The sequence below is a fragment of the Brugia malayi genome (assembly GCF_000002995.4).
Source record: "Brugia malayi strain FR3 genome assembly, contig: Bm_v4_Chr4_scaffold_001, whole genome shotgun sequence".
Taxonomy (NCBI): Eukaryota; Metazoa; Nematoda; class Chromadorea; order Rhabditida; family Onchocercidae; genus Brugia; species Brugia malayi.
In genome coordinates this window covers 9,179,982-9,199,634 of record NW_025062478.1, presented here as the reverse complement: position 1 = coordinate 9,199,634, position 19,653 = coordinate 9,179,982, and the positions used below count along the sequence as shown (strand labels likewise).

General features: G+C 27.3%; 1 protein-coding gene across 1 annotated transcript; it reads left to right on the top strand.

Moving 5' to 3' along the window:
* Positions 1-5,018: 5,018 nt before the first annotated feature.
* On the top strand, positions 5,019-12,825 carry Bma-mec-1 (Kunitz/Bovine pancreatic trypsin inhibitor domain containing protein; the record flags this gene model as incomplete). The annotated part of the gene is made up of 21 exons (XM_043082208.1): positions 5,019-5,141; positions 5,560-5,648; positions 6,074-6,171; positions 6,363-6,541; positions 6,700-6,778; positions 6,990-7,189; positions 7,582-7,717; positions 7,843-7,908; positions 8,100-8,312; positions 8,467-8,685; positions 9,050-9,125; positions 9,402-9,538; positions 9,848-9,952; positions 10,286-10,417; positions 10,602-10,793; positions 11,005-11,181; positions 11,523-11,679; positions 11,938-12,008; positions 12,133-12,256; positions 12,375-12,453; positions 12,637-12,825. The coding sequence occupies 21 exons, from the start codon at positions 5,019-5,021 to the stop codon at positions 12,823-12,825; spliced, it is 2,841 nt and encodes a 946-aa protein (XP_042938142.1).
* Between the last annotated feature and the right edge of the window lie 6,828 nt (positions 12,826-19,653).

The window sequence follows — 19,653 nt, the reverse complement described above, 5'->3', positions numbered from 1 at the left end:
GTATAAAATGATAATATTATATTAAACATTATCACTGATCATTTAAATACAATTCATTGGTCCTCGAGAAAAATTGCCTTTACTGTGTGGGATTAAAAATTCTTGGCCAAAATGAATGGGTCTGGACATGACTGGATATGGTTAGGGTATACAAATTATCTTCAAAACTGATGTTAGTCATTTTGGATGTATGTTTAATTTCAAAGAGCAATTTTAACATTGTAATTTTCATATCATTTCAATAAACTTACATAATTCCACCATATTTATTTATTAAATTGTATAAAGCTAGCAGCACATGAACAAGTAAAACAAGTTATTTTAACATGCTTGATGAATAATAACACGACAACAGCGCCTGCTGTAAAAGATTGCAAAAATTAAGAGTGTAAACTCGGATGATATCAGTGAATGTTTTGTCCTCATTTCATGGAATATTCGAATTTCTTCCCGTGAATCACTCCATGATATTTCATTATTTCATTGCTATACAACGGATAAGAAATGTCATCTAAAAACATTTCTTTATTTTTTGGCTGATTTATTAGCATACATTCAATAAATTTCATTCTATGAGATCAATCATTTGGTAAAGTATTTATAGCGGAAATTTCTTCAGATGCGCAATATACCATTTATCATATATAATTTTGAAGAGATCCTTTGAGCTAACTTAGCTAATCCTAAACAAGAAATACTTCTCAAATCTTGTTTATCACTCATTACACTCGTATTTAATCATATTATTTGTGTAATTAATGTTGTTTGTAATCATTTCTATTTAATTTCATGATATATGAATCTGTTTTCTATTTCAATTACTTTGTAAATGCTTTTAATCAATCAAATACAAAGATCACTTTATCAATCGATACTTTCTTATCATTTTTAGCTAATTAATTATGTTAGCATTATTGCTGCAATCTATAATTTAAATTCATTCATTCATTTCTCAAAGCAAAATAAATGAATGAAGAAAAAAAAAAAAAGGATAAAATAGCATTGAGGAAAAGGAACTAATCTATACAACAATCAGTGCGTAGTTTTTGCGAATGAAACGATCGTTTAAAAAAAAAGAATAAAAATAAAAAAATAATCAGTGTGTTAAGGAATGATCTTTTTGCACTTTTATTTATTGCTTTTGCAGCCTTTTTTACTTTTTCAACATTTCTCTCAAATTTTTTAACTTTTTAATTTAACATCAAATTAACAAATATTCAAACAAATAATCGAATAAACAACATTGCTTTTTCATTTTTTTGCTTTCTTTTTTCATTGGCCAATTTCATGTATGTTTTTTTTTTTCTTTTTTCTTTTTTTGTGATAAAATTGATTGAGTGTTGTTTCCAGTTTCTGCGAAGTTTTATTTTTTTTTTAGCATTGAAAATTTGTTGAACAAATTTTATTTCAAATCGTTTCCTTTTCTTGCCGTCAAAAATTTTCATACAAAAGAAAATTTGCTATTTGTTGTGAAGATTCCTTCAAAGTGATATATGAATTTTAAAATTTCTAATCTTTTCCACTTTTTCCCTCTTTACATTTCAAAAAGATACTAATACATGGCTCTTTTTTTAGCAATCTTTTTTTTTTTTTTTTCTTTTTGATTTTCTTCATAGTCGAATAATAAATGTTATCAAGCTATTTTGTCTCAAAACTTTTTCAGAAAAATAAAAATTATTTAAAATTTTTTGAAATGTTTTTTCATATTTTTGCATTTCAAAATTTTTTTGCATAAAATGGAAAGTCTTAGTACTTATAAAATCTTTTAATTTCTAGCTATATAATATTAGCTGAAACTTTTCCCCTCTCTATACTTACATCATTTATTAGTTTATAAAAATGGAACTTTAATTTATCTAAAAAAAAGAATTGAATTATAGATTCAAATTTTAGAAGGAATTGAATTACAGATTTTCATCTTAGAAAGCAGTGAAATGAACTGAAAAGCTATATGCTAACAATGATACTTCTTGTTTTCAAGAATTCTTGGATGAATGTTTTAGCATTCTCATGGGCATAGACCACTTACAAAAATACTTTTTCAAAATCAAATTTTATTTGTGAATTTTTTCCGCGTTGCAAAAAAACAATCACTCAGTATTCTTTTACTGGTCTAACAAATATCACGGGAATATCGTTATCATTGGATCAGCTTTAACAAAACTTTTTTTTTCGTTTATTAGTCTTTTTTAAATTTTGTTTTATACATTGAAATTTTTTTATTAAAAATGAAAAACTCAGTTTAATAATGGTATTCATTTATAAAAAATATTTTTAAATTATTTCTGATTGTTTTGATTGAATAATTATTTTTAGATTAAAAAAAAAAAAAGCATAAATTGAGTTGGTTGAGGCTTCAGAATTAATACATTTCGAATAATTTTTAATAATTCAATAAAACAATTGGCAAGTTTAAACTTACTTTCACAATGAATAATTAATTAAATGAGTAATATAATTTGAGAGAAAGATTAATGTGCAAAATAATTTGTTGTTGCATTATTATAATTATAACATCGCCAATATTTATTGTATAATAAAAGTACAGTTATTATTCTCTTATTATTATTGCTTGACGTTTTAAAAAAAAAAGTTTGAAAAAAATTGTTTTTAAAGATTTATTTTTGTGCTGGAAATAGAAATAAAATTTTTAATTTAGGACAATATTTTAGCAATATGAAAGGATGCATTGTAAATTTAACAACAAGTTATACCACTGATCCTTTGAGATATCTCGGAAATAACATTTGAGCATTGTTTTAATGAATAAAATAATTTCAATAAAATAAAGCAATTTTATATAGCACAAAGAATGAGACAAAACAGTGTCTCTAATTAAATTTCTCTTAATATAATGCGTAAAATGTTCAAGAAGTTATAATTTTCAAATTAAATTTTTTTTTTTTTTTTTTACAATTTCAATAATATGTTTGAATCTGTTGATTGTTTGTTTTAAAACACAGATTACTATTCGTTCTCTAGTTTTGAACATGGAAAAGAACCTACAAAATTTTAAATAATTATTATTTAATTAGACTTTAAAGAAATCTTAAAAATTTTTCAAATAAAAATTTTTAAAGATTTTTTTGCCTTTCATATTTTAGCGCAAATTTGGGAAAATTTAAAATTATATACTTTGGTTTAATAATATTTGCGATCTAAAAAAGTTTCTCTAAATTAATTGTTATACAATTTTGTTAATTTAACATGAATGTAATAGTATATATTATATAATGAATTAAAATGAATGACAGATAGGTGACATTATATTATCCATTTTTTTTAGTTGTTTAGAAATTTGAGTTTTGATTAATTTCTAATGAGCTAAAAATTTTAATTTTTAAAAATTTGTTCATAAAATTTAACATTTACTCATTACAATGATTCATTTTGCCTTTTAACTGCAATGAAAGATAAATGAAAAGATTTCACTTTTTCCTGTAGTATTTTTTTTTTTTTCTCGAATAAAACATTTATCTTTGATAACACTTTGCACTATCAGACAGTCAGGTCATCAATATTTTTCCACTTATTTCTTTTCTATAAATAAAATCAAAACATCTATACACTGTGTCAAATTTTACACTTTTTTTTTTTTACGATAGCGGTTTAAATTCTCATTTTAAAAACATAGAAGCATTCAATGTAACAATTTATGAGTAATACTTTTTATATTTACTACAAATTTCAAGATATCTATTTTTTAAATCTAATTCTTAAAATAGTTTAGTATTCAAAATGATCTGATAATCTAGCACGTTCTTATCAAAACGCATATTATGAATTTAGTGTAAAAAGATGAAAAAGAAAAATTCAGCTAAAATTCATTAAACTATTTGTAATAATTCTTTATGTCTGAGTTTATCATATTCTGAATTATCAATTCAGAGGTTAAACTCACTTCTAATTTCATTTTGTATTAATCATCTTAGATTGTCACATTTAAATATTCCAAGAGTTATCTAAAGAGGAAAAGCATATAACAGAAAACTACTTAATGACTAAAAAGAAATGGATGAAATAGTTATTTTTGGAGAAAAAACTTTTGAATTGTAATTTTTTAAACACAAAAAATTATGATGCATGAAAAAGAAATTTTCAAACTGAAAAAAATTTGCAAGAAAAGGACGCTGTCATGATTGTATATAAAAATAATTTAAATCAATTTATAAATAAAATGTTTACCAATAGAAATTTATTGGAAAATTTTTTGTGGATTGTCAATAGATTTTAAACTTTGCTTAAAAGTTTTTTTATATTTCTTTTCTGATTTTCGCTAATTAGCAAAAATGATATCTTTAGATCGATTCTTTGTAAAAAGAGTAGCATTGTATGCAATAATACTTTTCAACAATTTGATATATTGCAATTATTGGAAAATTTACTTCCAATAAAAGTAAATTATCTGGGATAAATTTCTTCAGGAAGTATTATTACAGAATTCAATTGAACTGTTAGCTGCAATTTTAACTGTAACTGTAAAGTTTTCAGCATCCAAATACTATCAGACTTTAATCATCGACAACTGATAAAAATCATTTACACAAGTATTCAAGTTTGCATGATAATAGCTTCAGTGCTCATTTAGCATTTTCAATTTTGAATGTTTAAAAGAGAGATTAGCATGCCAAATCACATTAATTCCAGTGAATTTCATCATATTCATTGAAATATCTTGAATTTATGACGAAAATAATGCTTTTTAAATTTGCGCAACAGTAATATATCTGATTGGGCGCAATATTTTAATGACGATATTTTCCATTTCGCCTTTCTTTCAACTGTAAAATGTATTGTCGAAAGATTTGTCGAAAGAAACAAGGAGTCGAATGTGGAATCAGGTCTTCAGGATCAGGAAATAAACCGGAACTTCTTTGAAAACAATGCTTAGGTTACATGAATATATAGCAGTTAGCAATTGCGATATTTTATAAAAAACAATAAAGCGAGGAAATCGCTAATTAAACTGTCTTTGGTTTTTGAAATATGATAGTACCAATTTCAGTATTTTAAAACAAATGGATGCGACACATGCGCTTCTGTTAATTGTATTTCTCCCAGCTTTTAATAAAGCAGCAACAGGCGGTACCATATTTAAATTAATAGCCACACTATCAAATGATAGAAATCATCCATGTCAGGTAAAATGAAAACGACATTTCTCATTTTAATATTTAAAATTTGTAATCTAATAGTGCTTTTTATTTCTAACAAACAGCAAATTATTTCTTATAACTCGTTTCTCAACTCTATCAACTCTATTCCGGTTTCCGGAATAAAGCATACCATTTTATTGTATTCAAAAAGGCCTACTTTACTTAAAAGTAATTAAAAGAAAAGAATGAAATAACGTAGAAGAAGAATTAACTTTTTTACATTTCAGTGCAAAGCTTTTGTGGTTGTAACAATTGAAATGGTTATTAAATATGCTTAAATAAAGTCGTAAATGAAAAACTGTAAAACTTACTTCACTTCAATTTTAACTTATATATTAATAAATTACGTATGTAAAAATACAAATCGTTTGTTATTTCAAAAATTTTCAAAACTTTACTGCAGCAACCTCTTCAACGTGGCAACTGTTCACAGCGAATTCCACTCTTTTATTATAATATTCATAATCATAAATGTCGCAAATTTATGTACAGGTATGCTTACGATTCAAAATTACTCACAATTATGTTCATTTTGCGCCACAGGTAACAAATTGAAAGAGAAAAGTTCAAGAATGAAAAGTTTATAAGCTTCAAGAATGAAAAAATCATTGCTTTTCTTTGTCCTTTCAATATGTATATTCAGTAACACTTTTTATATTCAAAATATTTCGATGTGATTTCAACTTTATTCATAACTTGATGAAAGTTATTGAAAATTTAAGAATACTAGCAATGACTGATTTCTCTGGATACTTTGAAATTTCTGCTTAGGAAGTAAAATTTTAAAATTTTTTGAGGTTTTTTCTATGTTGATAGAAGAAATCATTATTACATAAGTGATAAGTAATATCTGTCTCTGAATTGAATACTTAAATGCTAAAATTAAAGCTTAGAACACTGATGGAAATAATTTTTAGTGGTTGCAATGGAAATGAAAATCGTTTCTCAAATCGGCGGCAATGTCAAGCAAAATGTGGTAAAAAGCAGGAAAACCATGTGAAACAAGATTTCTCCAGTCATTGCTTCTTTTTAATTTCACATTTCTCTTTTAATTATAGTTTGAAAAATCAATATTTCACTAATTAGGAAATTACTTAATTGATTAATTAGAAAATATACGATAGCATTCATAAATATTGCATTGCAAGTTTAAATTAATTTTGGTTCAACAACTTTTACAAAGAGCACTATTTTGATAAGTTTTAGCTATCTGTAGTCAACCATTTGATCTACGATATCGAAAATTATGCCGTCAAACTACGCCGATTGCGCCAACTTGGGAGCTACGTTATTTTTATGACGCTAAAGAAAATCGATGTCGACGCTTTTGGTATGGTGGTTGTAAAATATTGGGAAGAAATCAGAATATATTTGCTAATGAGAAGGTTTAATTTTATTAATTTCAAAATTCTCTTTGGAATTTGAAAAATAAAATGCGCTATTTAAATCAGTAAAAATTGCAAAAAAGGAAAGTAATATCATAAGAATGTAACTTATAGCTGTTAAATTAGTCCTTTTTTCTTCAATCGAATATTATTTTCAGGCTTGTAAATTACTCTGTGTGAGGAAAAAGAATGGCAAATTAGAGGATAAGCGGAAAAATTCAATGTTAAAAAAAACAAGTAACTATAAATGCTGCTGCTAATTGCTTTCTCTTTATTCTGGTCCTATTTGAAGATATTTTCTATTAGCTATGTTATTTACCGTTTTCACAGAAATAGCTAAATAAATATTTTTGTGGCCCATATTTCTATTTCAATCTCACTTCTTTTTCCCACAGTTTCTCATGATTGATCTAATTTATTATTTATAAAAATATATGTATATTTACAGTGTGTTTTATAAAATTTGACATGAAACAATATTATGGCTGCAAGACTTTCAATTGGCGTCCACGGTTCTTCTACAATCAAACAAGTTCAAAATGTGAAATGTTTTGGTATGACATTTCATGCTCGAAACGTCGAGAACCTACTAATATGTTTTATCATCGCGGAGTTTGCAAAAGATTATGCGAGCAGTCCGATCGAATGGTACTTATCAAATTCATTGCTTATATTTGTCTTTGATGTTTAATTTATCGACTTAAATTAATTCAGCAATTAATAAATACCTTATACTGAATAAAAGTATTTGATGACTGAATGTTGAATGTCTCTTGAACCTTTAATCACTTTCAAATCACTTTTCTTGAACCTCTTTTATCAGTTAGCAATTTGTCAGTAAATGTTTCTCAGAAAATATACTTTTAACAGTTCTTACACTTTTTTTGTATTTTAATATCAAAAGTAAAGTAGTTTATAATTGCAAAGCTAAAACATTGGGAACTTTTTGATTTCAATGATTTGTTTAGTCATTTCATTCTTGAAAACTGTATAATTCATATTCTTTCTATTTAATGATATCACATATTGTCATCTTTCAGACCCAAAAATCATCACAACGAATAGGAACAGACACATATCGTATCGGAAAAATTTCAGCAATGTTCTCACAGCCATATAGTTTCATGCGATCAAATAGTCATCGAAAATTGATACGGATGAGAAATATTTTTGATGGTTATTCTACAAATATTCATTAACTTAGAACCAGAAAAAATTCAACTAATTAATTAAATTAAATAATGAAAGTTTCAGATTGCTTTAATAATTAACATTTTTTTTTTTAAAAAAAAGTTTTTCAGATTTTTTTATTGATGCACACATTAAGCCTATTAAAGCAACTCAGTCGGAAATATCGAGCATAAACAGTAATTATACTTCATTTCTTGATAAAATTTTAAAAATAACTTCTATTAATAACTTTTATTAATAAAACAAATATCTACAAGAAGTTTATACTTATACTCTCGAAAGTTTTTTTTTTTTTTTCATCAAGAATGTCATTGAATTCAATTTAGTATGATTTAGATTACACTTTGCTCACTAATTGAAATTTCAGCTAACTCAACTTCTACTAGCAATCCTTCCGGAATATTTGTGACTCATTCGTATGTTAATGAAACGCCATCAGATGACAATACCAGTAGTTTTGATTTTCATATATTAAAGGCTGAATTTCGCCGTTCGCTGCAGAAAGTTTTCCAAAGATCAGTAGAAGAAGAAAATAATGACACGATGAATCACTTTGATCAGTTCACGCCTATTTTATCAAGTAAACATTATAAATTTAAAAATTGATTTTGTGATCATTTGCACGAAAATATCGATTTGGAGGGTAAAAATCATTTGGTCCCATTTGTTACTAACAAATAAATTAAGAACATTGGTATAGAAAGGATTTGAACTAATGTCAATTAACATTGCAGAAATATCAAAATGCGGTGAATTCGATTCGAAATTAGCAGATGCATGTAATATCACAAATTGGACACCGAGGTATTATTATGATACAACGAGTAATAAATGTCGAATATTCTGGAGTAGTGGTTGTATCTCGGATAATGGTAATAATTTCGAAAACATTGCAAGCTGCCAAAAGCAATGCGTAGTAAAGTGGTTTAATTCAGAAGCAGGAGTAGAAGCAGGTTTGTTATCATCTAATCATTAAAGCGCCTCTTATCAGTGATATTAATTTTGTCAGTGGAAAATGTTGCAACGTGTTTACATATCAATAAAGATCGGCGAACATATTAGACGATTGATCAGCAAATTTGAACTTATACACTTATCAAATTAGTGTGCAAACTATTTGCAACTTAAGAAACGATGAAAGTATAACATTGACATGAATCACATAATAATAATTCAAGTACATTCATCATTTAATTTCGTTTTCCATTTTTCAGCTGCTACTTGTTATTTTCAATTAATACAACTAACTGTTACTTATAAATTCATATAATTTTAAATAATTCTTTAATTTCATTTTTTAAATCGTACCATTTGAAGATAAAGAACACACGCTACCCTCAACACTGATAACACGTTGCTTGGAGCCATTGATATTAGGCAATTGTTCCAAAATGTAAGTTTTGCATTGTTTTATACTTAATTTTTATCAAACAGCTTTTTTAATTTTTGCAAAATAATGGTAACCGAAATTTACCATTCTAATTCTCATTTAATTTTCAGTTTCTTTTAACAGATTTTCTTTTAAAACAATTATTTTGCAAGAAAATTTGCGGAAAAAACTAATAATGAAAGATATAAAAAATATCGATTTCTCTTCAAGATTACAAGTAATGAAATAATGGTTTCTTATTAATTTTTTTTTAATGATTAAGCGTAAGTTGTATTCAAGGTATCCCTCTTACTACTATAACCGAGAAGCGCAACGCTGTGAACCGTTTATATACAGTGGATGTGATGGTAATTCGAATCGTTTTCTTACGCTACGTCAATGTCAAATAACGTGTTATCAATTTCGTGGGTTATCTCGTAGGTACTAAATTCTCTATTTACTATTTTTTTCTCAGACAAAGTTTATATAACCTAATCTTATTAATGTAGCTTGATTCATATTTTCATTTGTTTAATTTCAATCGTTGATTAACCTTTAACTTGATAACTGTTATCAAAGCATTATGTACTTATTATCAAAATATCGGTATTCGATCTGTCAACCTCTTACTTACAATTTCTCCTTTAGAATTTAGTGAAACGTATGTAGAAATAATAAGAATTCTATGAGCTTTTAGCAGCTATGGGTAAGTTTTAAAATTTTTGTGTCATTTGTTTAAATTGTAGCTTTGGAAACGAATTGTCTTTTACCACTCGATGGTGGAGAGCAAATCGAAGAAGATGAATGTGCGGAAAAGGCTGGAATACGCTACTACTACAATCAGAGGAATGGTACTTATATATATAAACAGATAATCTCGAATTCTTTCGCTTCATTTTTTTGACAGTCAACAACTTTGCATTCATTTTATCATTTTTATAAATGTAATTCTTGAGCATCGCTAATTTTTTCCATTCAATCATCAGGACTTTTCCAATCAATCAATTCCAATATCAAACCTTCAGTGATAAGCCTATCAATTTTTTACCTTCTTAGTAGCCTCCAAAGTATATATATATATACTTTGGAGTATATATATATAATGTATATATATATACATATATTAAAGTATATATATATATATATATATATATATATATATATATATTCAAAATAAGCTTTAGAACGTTGTGAACAGTTCTGGTATTCCGGATGTGTCGGTAACGAAAATCGATTTTACGATCTATCTACTTGCGAAGCTGTTTGTCGATATATTTCGACAGGATATGCTCTCGAAAAATTTTCACATCCTAAAGGTTTAAATTAGTCGGAAATGAAATCCAATGCATTAGCTTTAGATATTTCAGTATAGTAATTTTTTTATACAATTTATACGGCTCATTAATTAATTAAAAGATTTTCTGACATTCAAGCGATATTTAATATTACCTTCTTATTGAGTATGATCTATAAGAAATTTGAATTAATTTTATTTTTCAGTTTGTTTCGAACCAATTACTGAAGGGAAATGTTTGAAGAATGATCGGAAAAGTGTTCAACGATGGGCGTATAATCACGTTCAGCTACAGTGTGTCACGTTTAACTACAGCGGATGCAACGGAAATCAAAATCGTTTTGCTACCGAATATTCCTGTAATGCTCTTTGTAAAGGCTTAAAACGTCCTTTACAAGGTTCAATTTTGCACAGAAGAAAGAACGTCTATGTTAAATAATTTTAAAAAGAATCAATATTCTCTTCTTAAATACTAGTTAATAAAATCTTTTCCTAGATATTGTCAATGTACAATTTTTTGAAGAGAATTTTCTAATGAAATTGAGAAATTTCTTCTTTAATCGTTGTTCTAATTTAAAATATGAATTTTAAATAATTGCATAATTTTAGAGCGTTGTATTGCATATCCGGATTGGGGTAATTGTAATCTATTAAGCTATCAGTGGTTTTATAACTTAACCAAAGGTACTTGTGAGCAGTTTTTATGGGGTGGTTGTAATGACGGCAATGAAAATCGATTTGATACATTTGAGAAATGTCAACAAATTTGTGAAATTCCAACAAAAAGTTGGTTTTTTCACTCGTTTTAAATTATCATTTCGTTTAAATGCTGTGATATCATATCGATATCAGTTGCAATGTTCAATGGAATAGTTTTTTTTTTTTTTGCTCAATGACCTGAAAAAAAAATATAACTGCTAAAACATTATACAGTAATTTATAGTTTTTGAAGAAACAAAATTGAAGTTTGTTCATTTGATCGAAAACTTTTCATGCGTGGCTTTATTATTTGGCTATGTTATCAGAAACTGAGCATCAAGTCTTTGCAGCGACAATTCTAATAAATTTTATTTTTAAAAAAAAATTTTTTTTTTTAATTGAATTTAAACGTATTATATTCATTTAAGACGAATGTTCCGATCCATTAGATCGTGGATGTTGGTGTGAATCAATGTCGAATCGTTACTATTACAATTCCGAGACAAATACTTGTAGAGGTTTCCATTATACAGGATGCGGGAAAAGTCAAAATATATTTATGACGCAGCAAGCATGTGAGGAAAAGTGAGTATGAATTTAAAATGAGTTGTCTAACTTTTATTAACTAAATTTTCTAATATCGGTTACAAAAAAATTTGGAACTTTAAAAAAATTTTTTGAAAGAACAGAAAAAAAGAAAGAAAACATTTTATTTATCTAAAAATTTACCACAATCAAATTTGATTAAAAGTGACATTTCAAATATCGGCAAAGGTTGAAGAAATGAAACCAAGTTTTGCAACTGTAAAAATTTCTATGTTTTATTGTATGAACATCATTCAGATGTATCAATCAAGCGAATCTGTCATCCTCATTGTCCCCATTGGGCATCATTTCATCTGGAAAAATCAACTGTAAGTCATTTGTCATTTTCAAATTACATAATTTAAAATTATTTATGATGTAACTTTACCTTGTCATTATTATCAAATTGAAAATAAACAATAAGAAAAATAAAGATCATTTTTTTTGCTACAGATCGAGGTGTAAAACCATTTGTGAAAAAGATATCGTCTACGCATCAAATTTTGATGGCGGATAGTGCTCCGTACATGAAAACAGATGCGGAATGGCTTGAAGATGGAAAATGTGTCGGTTACAGGTAATCAAATTTGTCATCATAGAAAAATCTTAAAAATGCCATTATAATAGAATTACAGCACTTTTTTCTCTATTTTTGAATAAGCAGAAAACAATCAAACTAGCTGTTTGCTTTTTAGATACAATATTACCGGAGAAAGAACTCGTCTAATGAGTTACCTTTGTTTAATGGAATCAGGTGGCACATGTAATACACAGGTAGATTATCTATTTTAAAATAGGTGTCTTAAAATTAATCATTAATCTAAAGTTATTTTCATTTTATGTCTACTCATACAAGGTTTTGGCAACATTCGTAATTTTAATTCTTATCGAATAAAATGAAATGAATTGAAAGAGGCAAGAATTTTTTATTAGTAAAATCATTTCTTATCATTACAGACTTCATCAACCACACATGGTGACGAAAAATGTCGCTTAGTACAGCCATGGCTCAAAGGTATGCATCTCTATTCTTGGTTCTTTATCATCGATCAGCAACCTTATCCGGTAATTGGTAAGCAGGCTTTGAACGAAACAACTGCCACACTGATAATTTTACCACCAAATGATTGCCGTAGAGTGTGCTGATAATTGTTTTTAAAGCACAGTTCAAATCACTCGGAACATTGAAGATATAAAAGTGAAGGAATAAAATGTTTGCAAACACATTCGGTGATAACATTTGTTCAGGGTTTACTGATAATGCAACATTTTGGCTTATCTAAACACTTGGCTATTTACTCAAAACTATTCTCCAAATCTTATTTCTGAATTTAGTTTCTCTCTTTTGTCCATTTACAATGACATAATTCGATTTTTTGGCAGAAAAGCATTTTAGCTCAAGTTATTCTGGCTAAATACTCTTTAAAATAAAAATAAACTGAAAAGATCAAGGTATCGCTCTAAATGGATGTAAAAAAAGAAAACTTTTTATTAAATTTCTTTGCTTCTGTCGATCTCAGTCTAAATTTAAATTTAATGTCATTTTTATAATTTAAAAAAAAAAAAAAAAAACTAAACAAAACACCTGTCATGTAGTTGCACTGCAAGAAGAAAACTGCAAATAAAGAAAGGTAAGGTAACAATTTGCAATAGATGTATAAGGCTTTGCAATATTCATAATAGTAAAGTAACCTACTACTTGTCATAAAGAATGTTTTTGCATTGACACTATATCGATCTGAAATCATTTGATCTTTCTTTTCATTTCGCATTTTCATGTTTATTCCATTTATCTTGCATAATTAATTTCTTTCAAATTCTTATTTCAACAAATTACTATTTTCTCTTTTTGTTTTATAGTTCTATTTCATTTAAACCTTTTTTTTTTAAATCGTACTCATGTAATTTGATATTAAAACAAACAAATTTTATTGATTTATAGAAATTTTAAAGTTATTCTGATTATTATTGATAATATAACAGTTATTAATTCATATTTCTATTTTGCTGATTCTTTTCATATTAATTTAATGTTTGATCATCCTGATCAAGCAGATCTCATCTTTAATTTCATTCAACTATACAAATATTTATCAAGCTTTTATTTATTTAAAAAATTAGTTACATTTTTGAAAATTCAATTAAATAAAACGGTAGAAAATAAAAAATCGCAGATTGTTAGCTATGATTTTATGAATTCGTACGACTTATTTATCTTTTTGCATAATTTTTTTATTCGTTCCTTTGTTTATTTTTATAAATTAATGAGCGGAATAAAAACTTTACTAATAAATTTTTAAATTTTACACAAGTTTTCTTGAATTTTTCTTGTTCTGAGCATGGCAAATATTTTCTAATTTCATTACCATCTAAAGGGATTTTGTATGAATTGGTTCTACGAGGTTGATTTGTTAGATTCTACAACGGAAATCAACGTATCGTCACACACTCCAACATCTCCGTCATTCTTTCATCGCTGTCCTTCGTGAAGAGCCACTGGGCAACAAATGAATTTTAGTGGAAATTCTCAGCTCACAAGCAAAAGCAGTAAAAAACAGGTTTTAAAAGAATGAATTACCGGAAAATATGAAATTTTGTTATTATTGTTGGTGATAACATAGGTAGCAAGCAGGTACTGTGGGTAATATTAGAGAGGATGAATGGGGATGGTTTGCATAATGGATATTTATGAAAGTATGAAAGGTGAAAGGAATGGAAAGGTAAATGGATGGACGCATTAATGAGAAAAATTTGAAGGTGTGACAACGATGTGGACATTGTGAAAAAGTGTGAAATTCGGAAGTGATGCGAAAAAGAAAGGAAGAAAATAGCAAGTTGAAAAAATACTTAAGATTTGTGAAATTTTTTTTTTTTTTTTTTTTTTCTTCTGAATGGTCTTTTCTAAATTGTGCGACAGATGAGTGAGAAATCAAGTGGACAGATGAAACTTTTATTTTTTACATTGACCAAATAATGAGAACATTTTGTTTTGTTGTTTGGTTCTTTTACTTCTTTTAATTAAATTTGAAGAAATGTTGAAATTTTTAGAAGAAGGTAAGTTGTTTCGTTAGGCTTTAATGAAACTTTCATAAGGATAAGAAGAGAAAAGGGAGAGAGAGAGAGAGAGATTTTTTATGTGTTTGTTAAAATTATGATAAAAATGAAATATTCAAAAAATGAAATTTACACTGTTGAAATAATCTTCCCAGTTCTGATGCTTATCAGTTTTGATGCTTATTGTAAGATAGATCCGGAAATTTGTTATTATCATTGCACATCTTGAAATGAATCGTTGAATCATTTCTACAGCATTTGAACGGTTTTTTTTGAGAGGGTTGTTGACAAATGAATTATTAACTGTAAGGATTCTAAATCTTTCTATCATGATACTTTTGCATTTCTTCACTTTTTTATTAACTAAATTATCGTCTGTTTATTCAAATATATTTACTTTAACGAACTAAACATCATATCATCTTATCAAATTCATCATATAACACTGATATCAATTGTTTAAGCCATAATTTTTAGGCTAACTTATGTATCCATGGAAAACAGTTAGTATGTTAAATTGCTTTGATCGAATAAATATAACAATATTTCGTGACAAAGTGACGAACGGATAGATTAGCAATACTACCCGACGAATGTTATTAGAGTTTCAAAAAACTTCGGATAAAAAATGAAGAAAAAATTTTATGCTGCGGACAGTTTATTAAACCGACACAATTTAATCGATTTCACTGTTTTCAATAAAAAATATTTGAGAAACGGTAGTAGAAACTGATGTTTTAATCATATTCGTACTTCTTATTGTTACCTTAACTACAGTACATCAATAAAAGTTAACATTAGTAATGGTAGCAATAATGCAGTAAGTAATATTTGCATAAGACACTGATGAATTGATTATCTCTACGGTTAATTACCTGTATTATCAAGCATGTGCTAGTGGTACTTTCCGTTTTGTTTACTTTTTTCCTTTCAACTTTCCAACGGATCGTTTTTTTCTCCTTTTGTAATACACCTGGTTGCTAGTTATTCAACTAAATCTTTTAATTACAGAGTGAAAGATCAATAGAGATAGTTATGAATAACTGGTAAGCAGTAATAATTATTGTGTATCTTAAACAGTAATACTTTATTATCATTTTAGAAATGGTATATCATTACTAATTGGCATAATTACTACATCTTTTGGTGAGAGCAAATAATATTTGACATTTGTAAAACAATCATGTAATCATTATTAAAATTAGAACAAATTTTTGTAAAATTATTGTGCATATTATTAGTTCTTAAATAGTTTTAAAAGTTAATTAAATGAGCGCTCCAACAAAATCAGAAAGTGTCTCAATTGGTCACTGTTACTGACGCCGAACTGTTATCATCAACATTTATGTATAAAGGAAGTATTATGGTCGTGCATAAGCATTTATTGCAGCATAACGATTCATCGATTCAGTGATATGATAAGGAGTCAGACGTTATCATTGCTTTATTGCCAACAGTGCGACAATGAAAACGTTCTTTCCTTCCATTTGACAGAGTTTTTTACATTCTCTAATTAATTTCTGCCTTCGAAACATTATGTAATTTTTGAAAGGTTATCGGAGAGGTAACTACTGACCACACACCCGACCATATCATTCGGTGAATGGTTGTCTACCGGTGATAATGATGATAATTTGTGATGAAATGATTGTATTGACAAAACCTAAGCATATTAGAAATGTCATTTAATGTTTGTTGAAATGTCACGATGAACCCATCTTGGTTTCTGGTGACCAGCTGCTTATCAGTATGGGATGATGACATTATCAGTTGAAATGAGTGACACAGTCTGCTCTTTTCACTTGTGAATTTTCCATATCAAAAGCTTGTAGCAGTCAAATCATTTTCGCCACCTTTTTCTTTACGATTTTCTTATTAATTCGTTTGTAATTAAAAAATTTTTACGATCGAAAGTTTGATGATATTTTAGTTTGAATTGTGATAAATAAAATGGATAAAATCACTGTAAACGAAATATCAATGTGTATAGTAAGTACTAAGTAACAACTAGAACACTATATAATTTGATGAATAAGAAAGCTAGGAGTAATTTTTTTTACAATTTTGCTTATTAAAACATTCTAACAATAAGAAAACACCAAATGATAAGAGTTATTAATTAACAATTAACTATCATAAAATGTTGCATTGCCGTGTAGATGGATGGAATTCGTCTTACGTTATTTAAGTAAATTTAGTTCTTGGCCACTTAACAAAAGTACTCATTCCAGTTGGGCCAATTTTGATTTTCTTTAAAAACTTGCAATATCGGTCACCCAAAATTTAGTAACCAATAGTAATGGGAAGTAGGTCTACTGATTAGCACCACGAATGAATACTGTGACACAAACTGTGGATGACATCTTTCAGTAATCATTCGTCGTACAATCATATTTTGTTATATTCCTCTCTAATTTTCCCACTATCTTCCATCTTCCAATTAAATATCCTATATTTGATGAGAAAAATATCAACCATAGCTATACATAGCTAATAATTGGTTAATTAATTATTTTTGCAGAATCAATTTTTTTTCAATTTCAAATTTTAAAATTTACTCAGTCATAACAATATCTTACCAGATGAAGTTGTAACTCTATAAAACATTAAGCTCGTACCGAAAATATCACCAGAACTAATGCAGTCCTAAACTAACGATGGCCTTTGACCTCATCAGAAATGAGCACCTGAAGAATTGCATAAATGAAAAAAGGTTCTGTTCTGTATTTATTGTGAACTCATATTTCTCTATCCATCACTTCATATATTAGTTATTTAATTAGTAAAGCACTATAAGTTTGCTAACCATATAAACTATAACTATTTACATTGATTATTAAAAGTTTCTTACTTAGAGAAAATTAAAAGATGTTTAATCAGCTAGTTTAGGTCATGAAATTAAACGAAATGATTTTCTTTGTCATTTTCAGTGTGTATTTCTTCTAAAATTACAAAATGATAAATAATTAGAATGTCAAAAATTAATTTCTAATTTACATTTTGACTCCAACTTAACATTTTAGAATTTGCAGGAATTATTTCTCTTGTCAAATAATTCTTCCCTTAAATTGGTCATTTATGCATTACATATAATGAGAATGAGTAATAATGATGATGAGATGAAAGTAAATTACAGTAGAAACGGAAATTACTTAATGAAAAATAGTTAGAAGAATGAGAGAGAGAGCAAAAAAAAAAAGGAGAAAAGACGAAACTGTTAAGTAAAGAATTACTTATACAAATAAAGTGAAGTAATTTGACAGGAGAAGAGATTAATTGCATGTAATACCAACTATTATAATTATAATCATTATGCTTGACTCTTTGTGCTGTACACATTTTAACATTTTATTCACTCATCATTACAAGTACTTATTTATATTAAATAAGAAATGAATTATCTCTGTAAGCAACTGAAAATCATTTCAGAATTTAACGAAACTGTCTCCAACCATTTTATTAGCACATTGAAGTATATCTTATTATAAATATTTTGAGAATCTGGTTAGTTTAGTTTATATCTAAAATCCCTGTTTAAAGCTTTAAATATTTTACTAAGAGTGGAATATTGGTAAGGTCTTCATTTAGTCCTTAATGTGATACGTTAAGAGTACTTTAATTCACTAATTAAATCCGCTTTAGCTATAAACGTTCATTGTGATTTGTCCTTACTGAAATTTATTTATTAGATTGGGCAAACAAAAAAAAAAAAAGTGGTTTTTGATTTGAAAAATGTAGAAAATTTTGAAGAACGTTGAAAGTATGAAAAGTAAGAAAGATATCTAGGAAATTTTCTAAAATTGTTTTTTCAACTAAAAATATTGTTTCAGAATATTTTTACATTTTACTCAAATTTCAACTGATGTAAATAACCCTTAACTTGTGATTTTGATATCAAAGTATTCTTTCGGAAATTGATACGACATCTTTGAAGGACACCTGTCGGAAGAAAAGTAAAGAATAAGCGCCCCTGCATTTTACTGTTACCATAATGTAAACATTCCTTCACAATTTGTTGAAAATTGATTTTTGAAGAAAGAGAAACAGTGAGAATATTCTTGGAGAATAGAATTGCTAGACATTTAACATTGTCCAGAAGTTTTACCGCATTGAACTTTATTTGTCTCCTGCATACAGAATGATCGGACTACTCATTTATTTCAAATCCTACCTTTTTAGTTTAAATTCCCTGTGATACATATTTCCTTGGACTTCAACTGACCAAACTTAACAATCAATTTATTTAGTATCATTTGTTGGAATTTCGTGAGAAACATACAAAAATTTCAAATGTACAACATTAAAATAGCTAACTCTTGCAGAAGAAAATAAAAGTGAATAGAATTTCTCTGCAAGTACTACTATAAAATGTAAAGTTTATACTCTTTAAGAGCTATTGGATGACCCCGGTGAACACAGCAGTACATCTATCTACCTACTTCAATTACTTATATTCTCACGATGCCCTGATGCTTCGGTACTATCTCATCCGGCAAACAGCAATAAGAACTCTTTGCCACCTTAAGTAGACCCTCTACAAATTGTTTTTCCACAAATCTTGAAGTTAAAGTATTTCCTCCAATTAACTATGAGTTTGTTTATCAGTCATATTTTTAACGATTGATCAAGTCAGCTTACTGAGTTACAGTATTCCGTTCATCACACAAAAGTGAAATGTTTTGAAGATGAAAACGAGTCAGTGCTTATTTTCGACTTCAATTTCAGGATATTTTGAAAACAAAATTGATGAAATGAATAATAATAACAAGTATAGCTTTCTTAACTCTTTAACTTTGTGAAATTGCATTTCTTAAGTACCCAATGTTACTTCAAATTCTGAAATTATTGCTAACTATAAAGGCTTTTTCACGATTTCAAAACAATGTACCACCATAGTTATCAGATCTTCTAATTAACTTG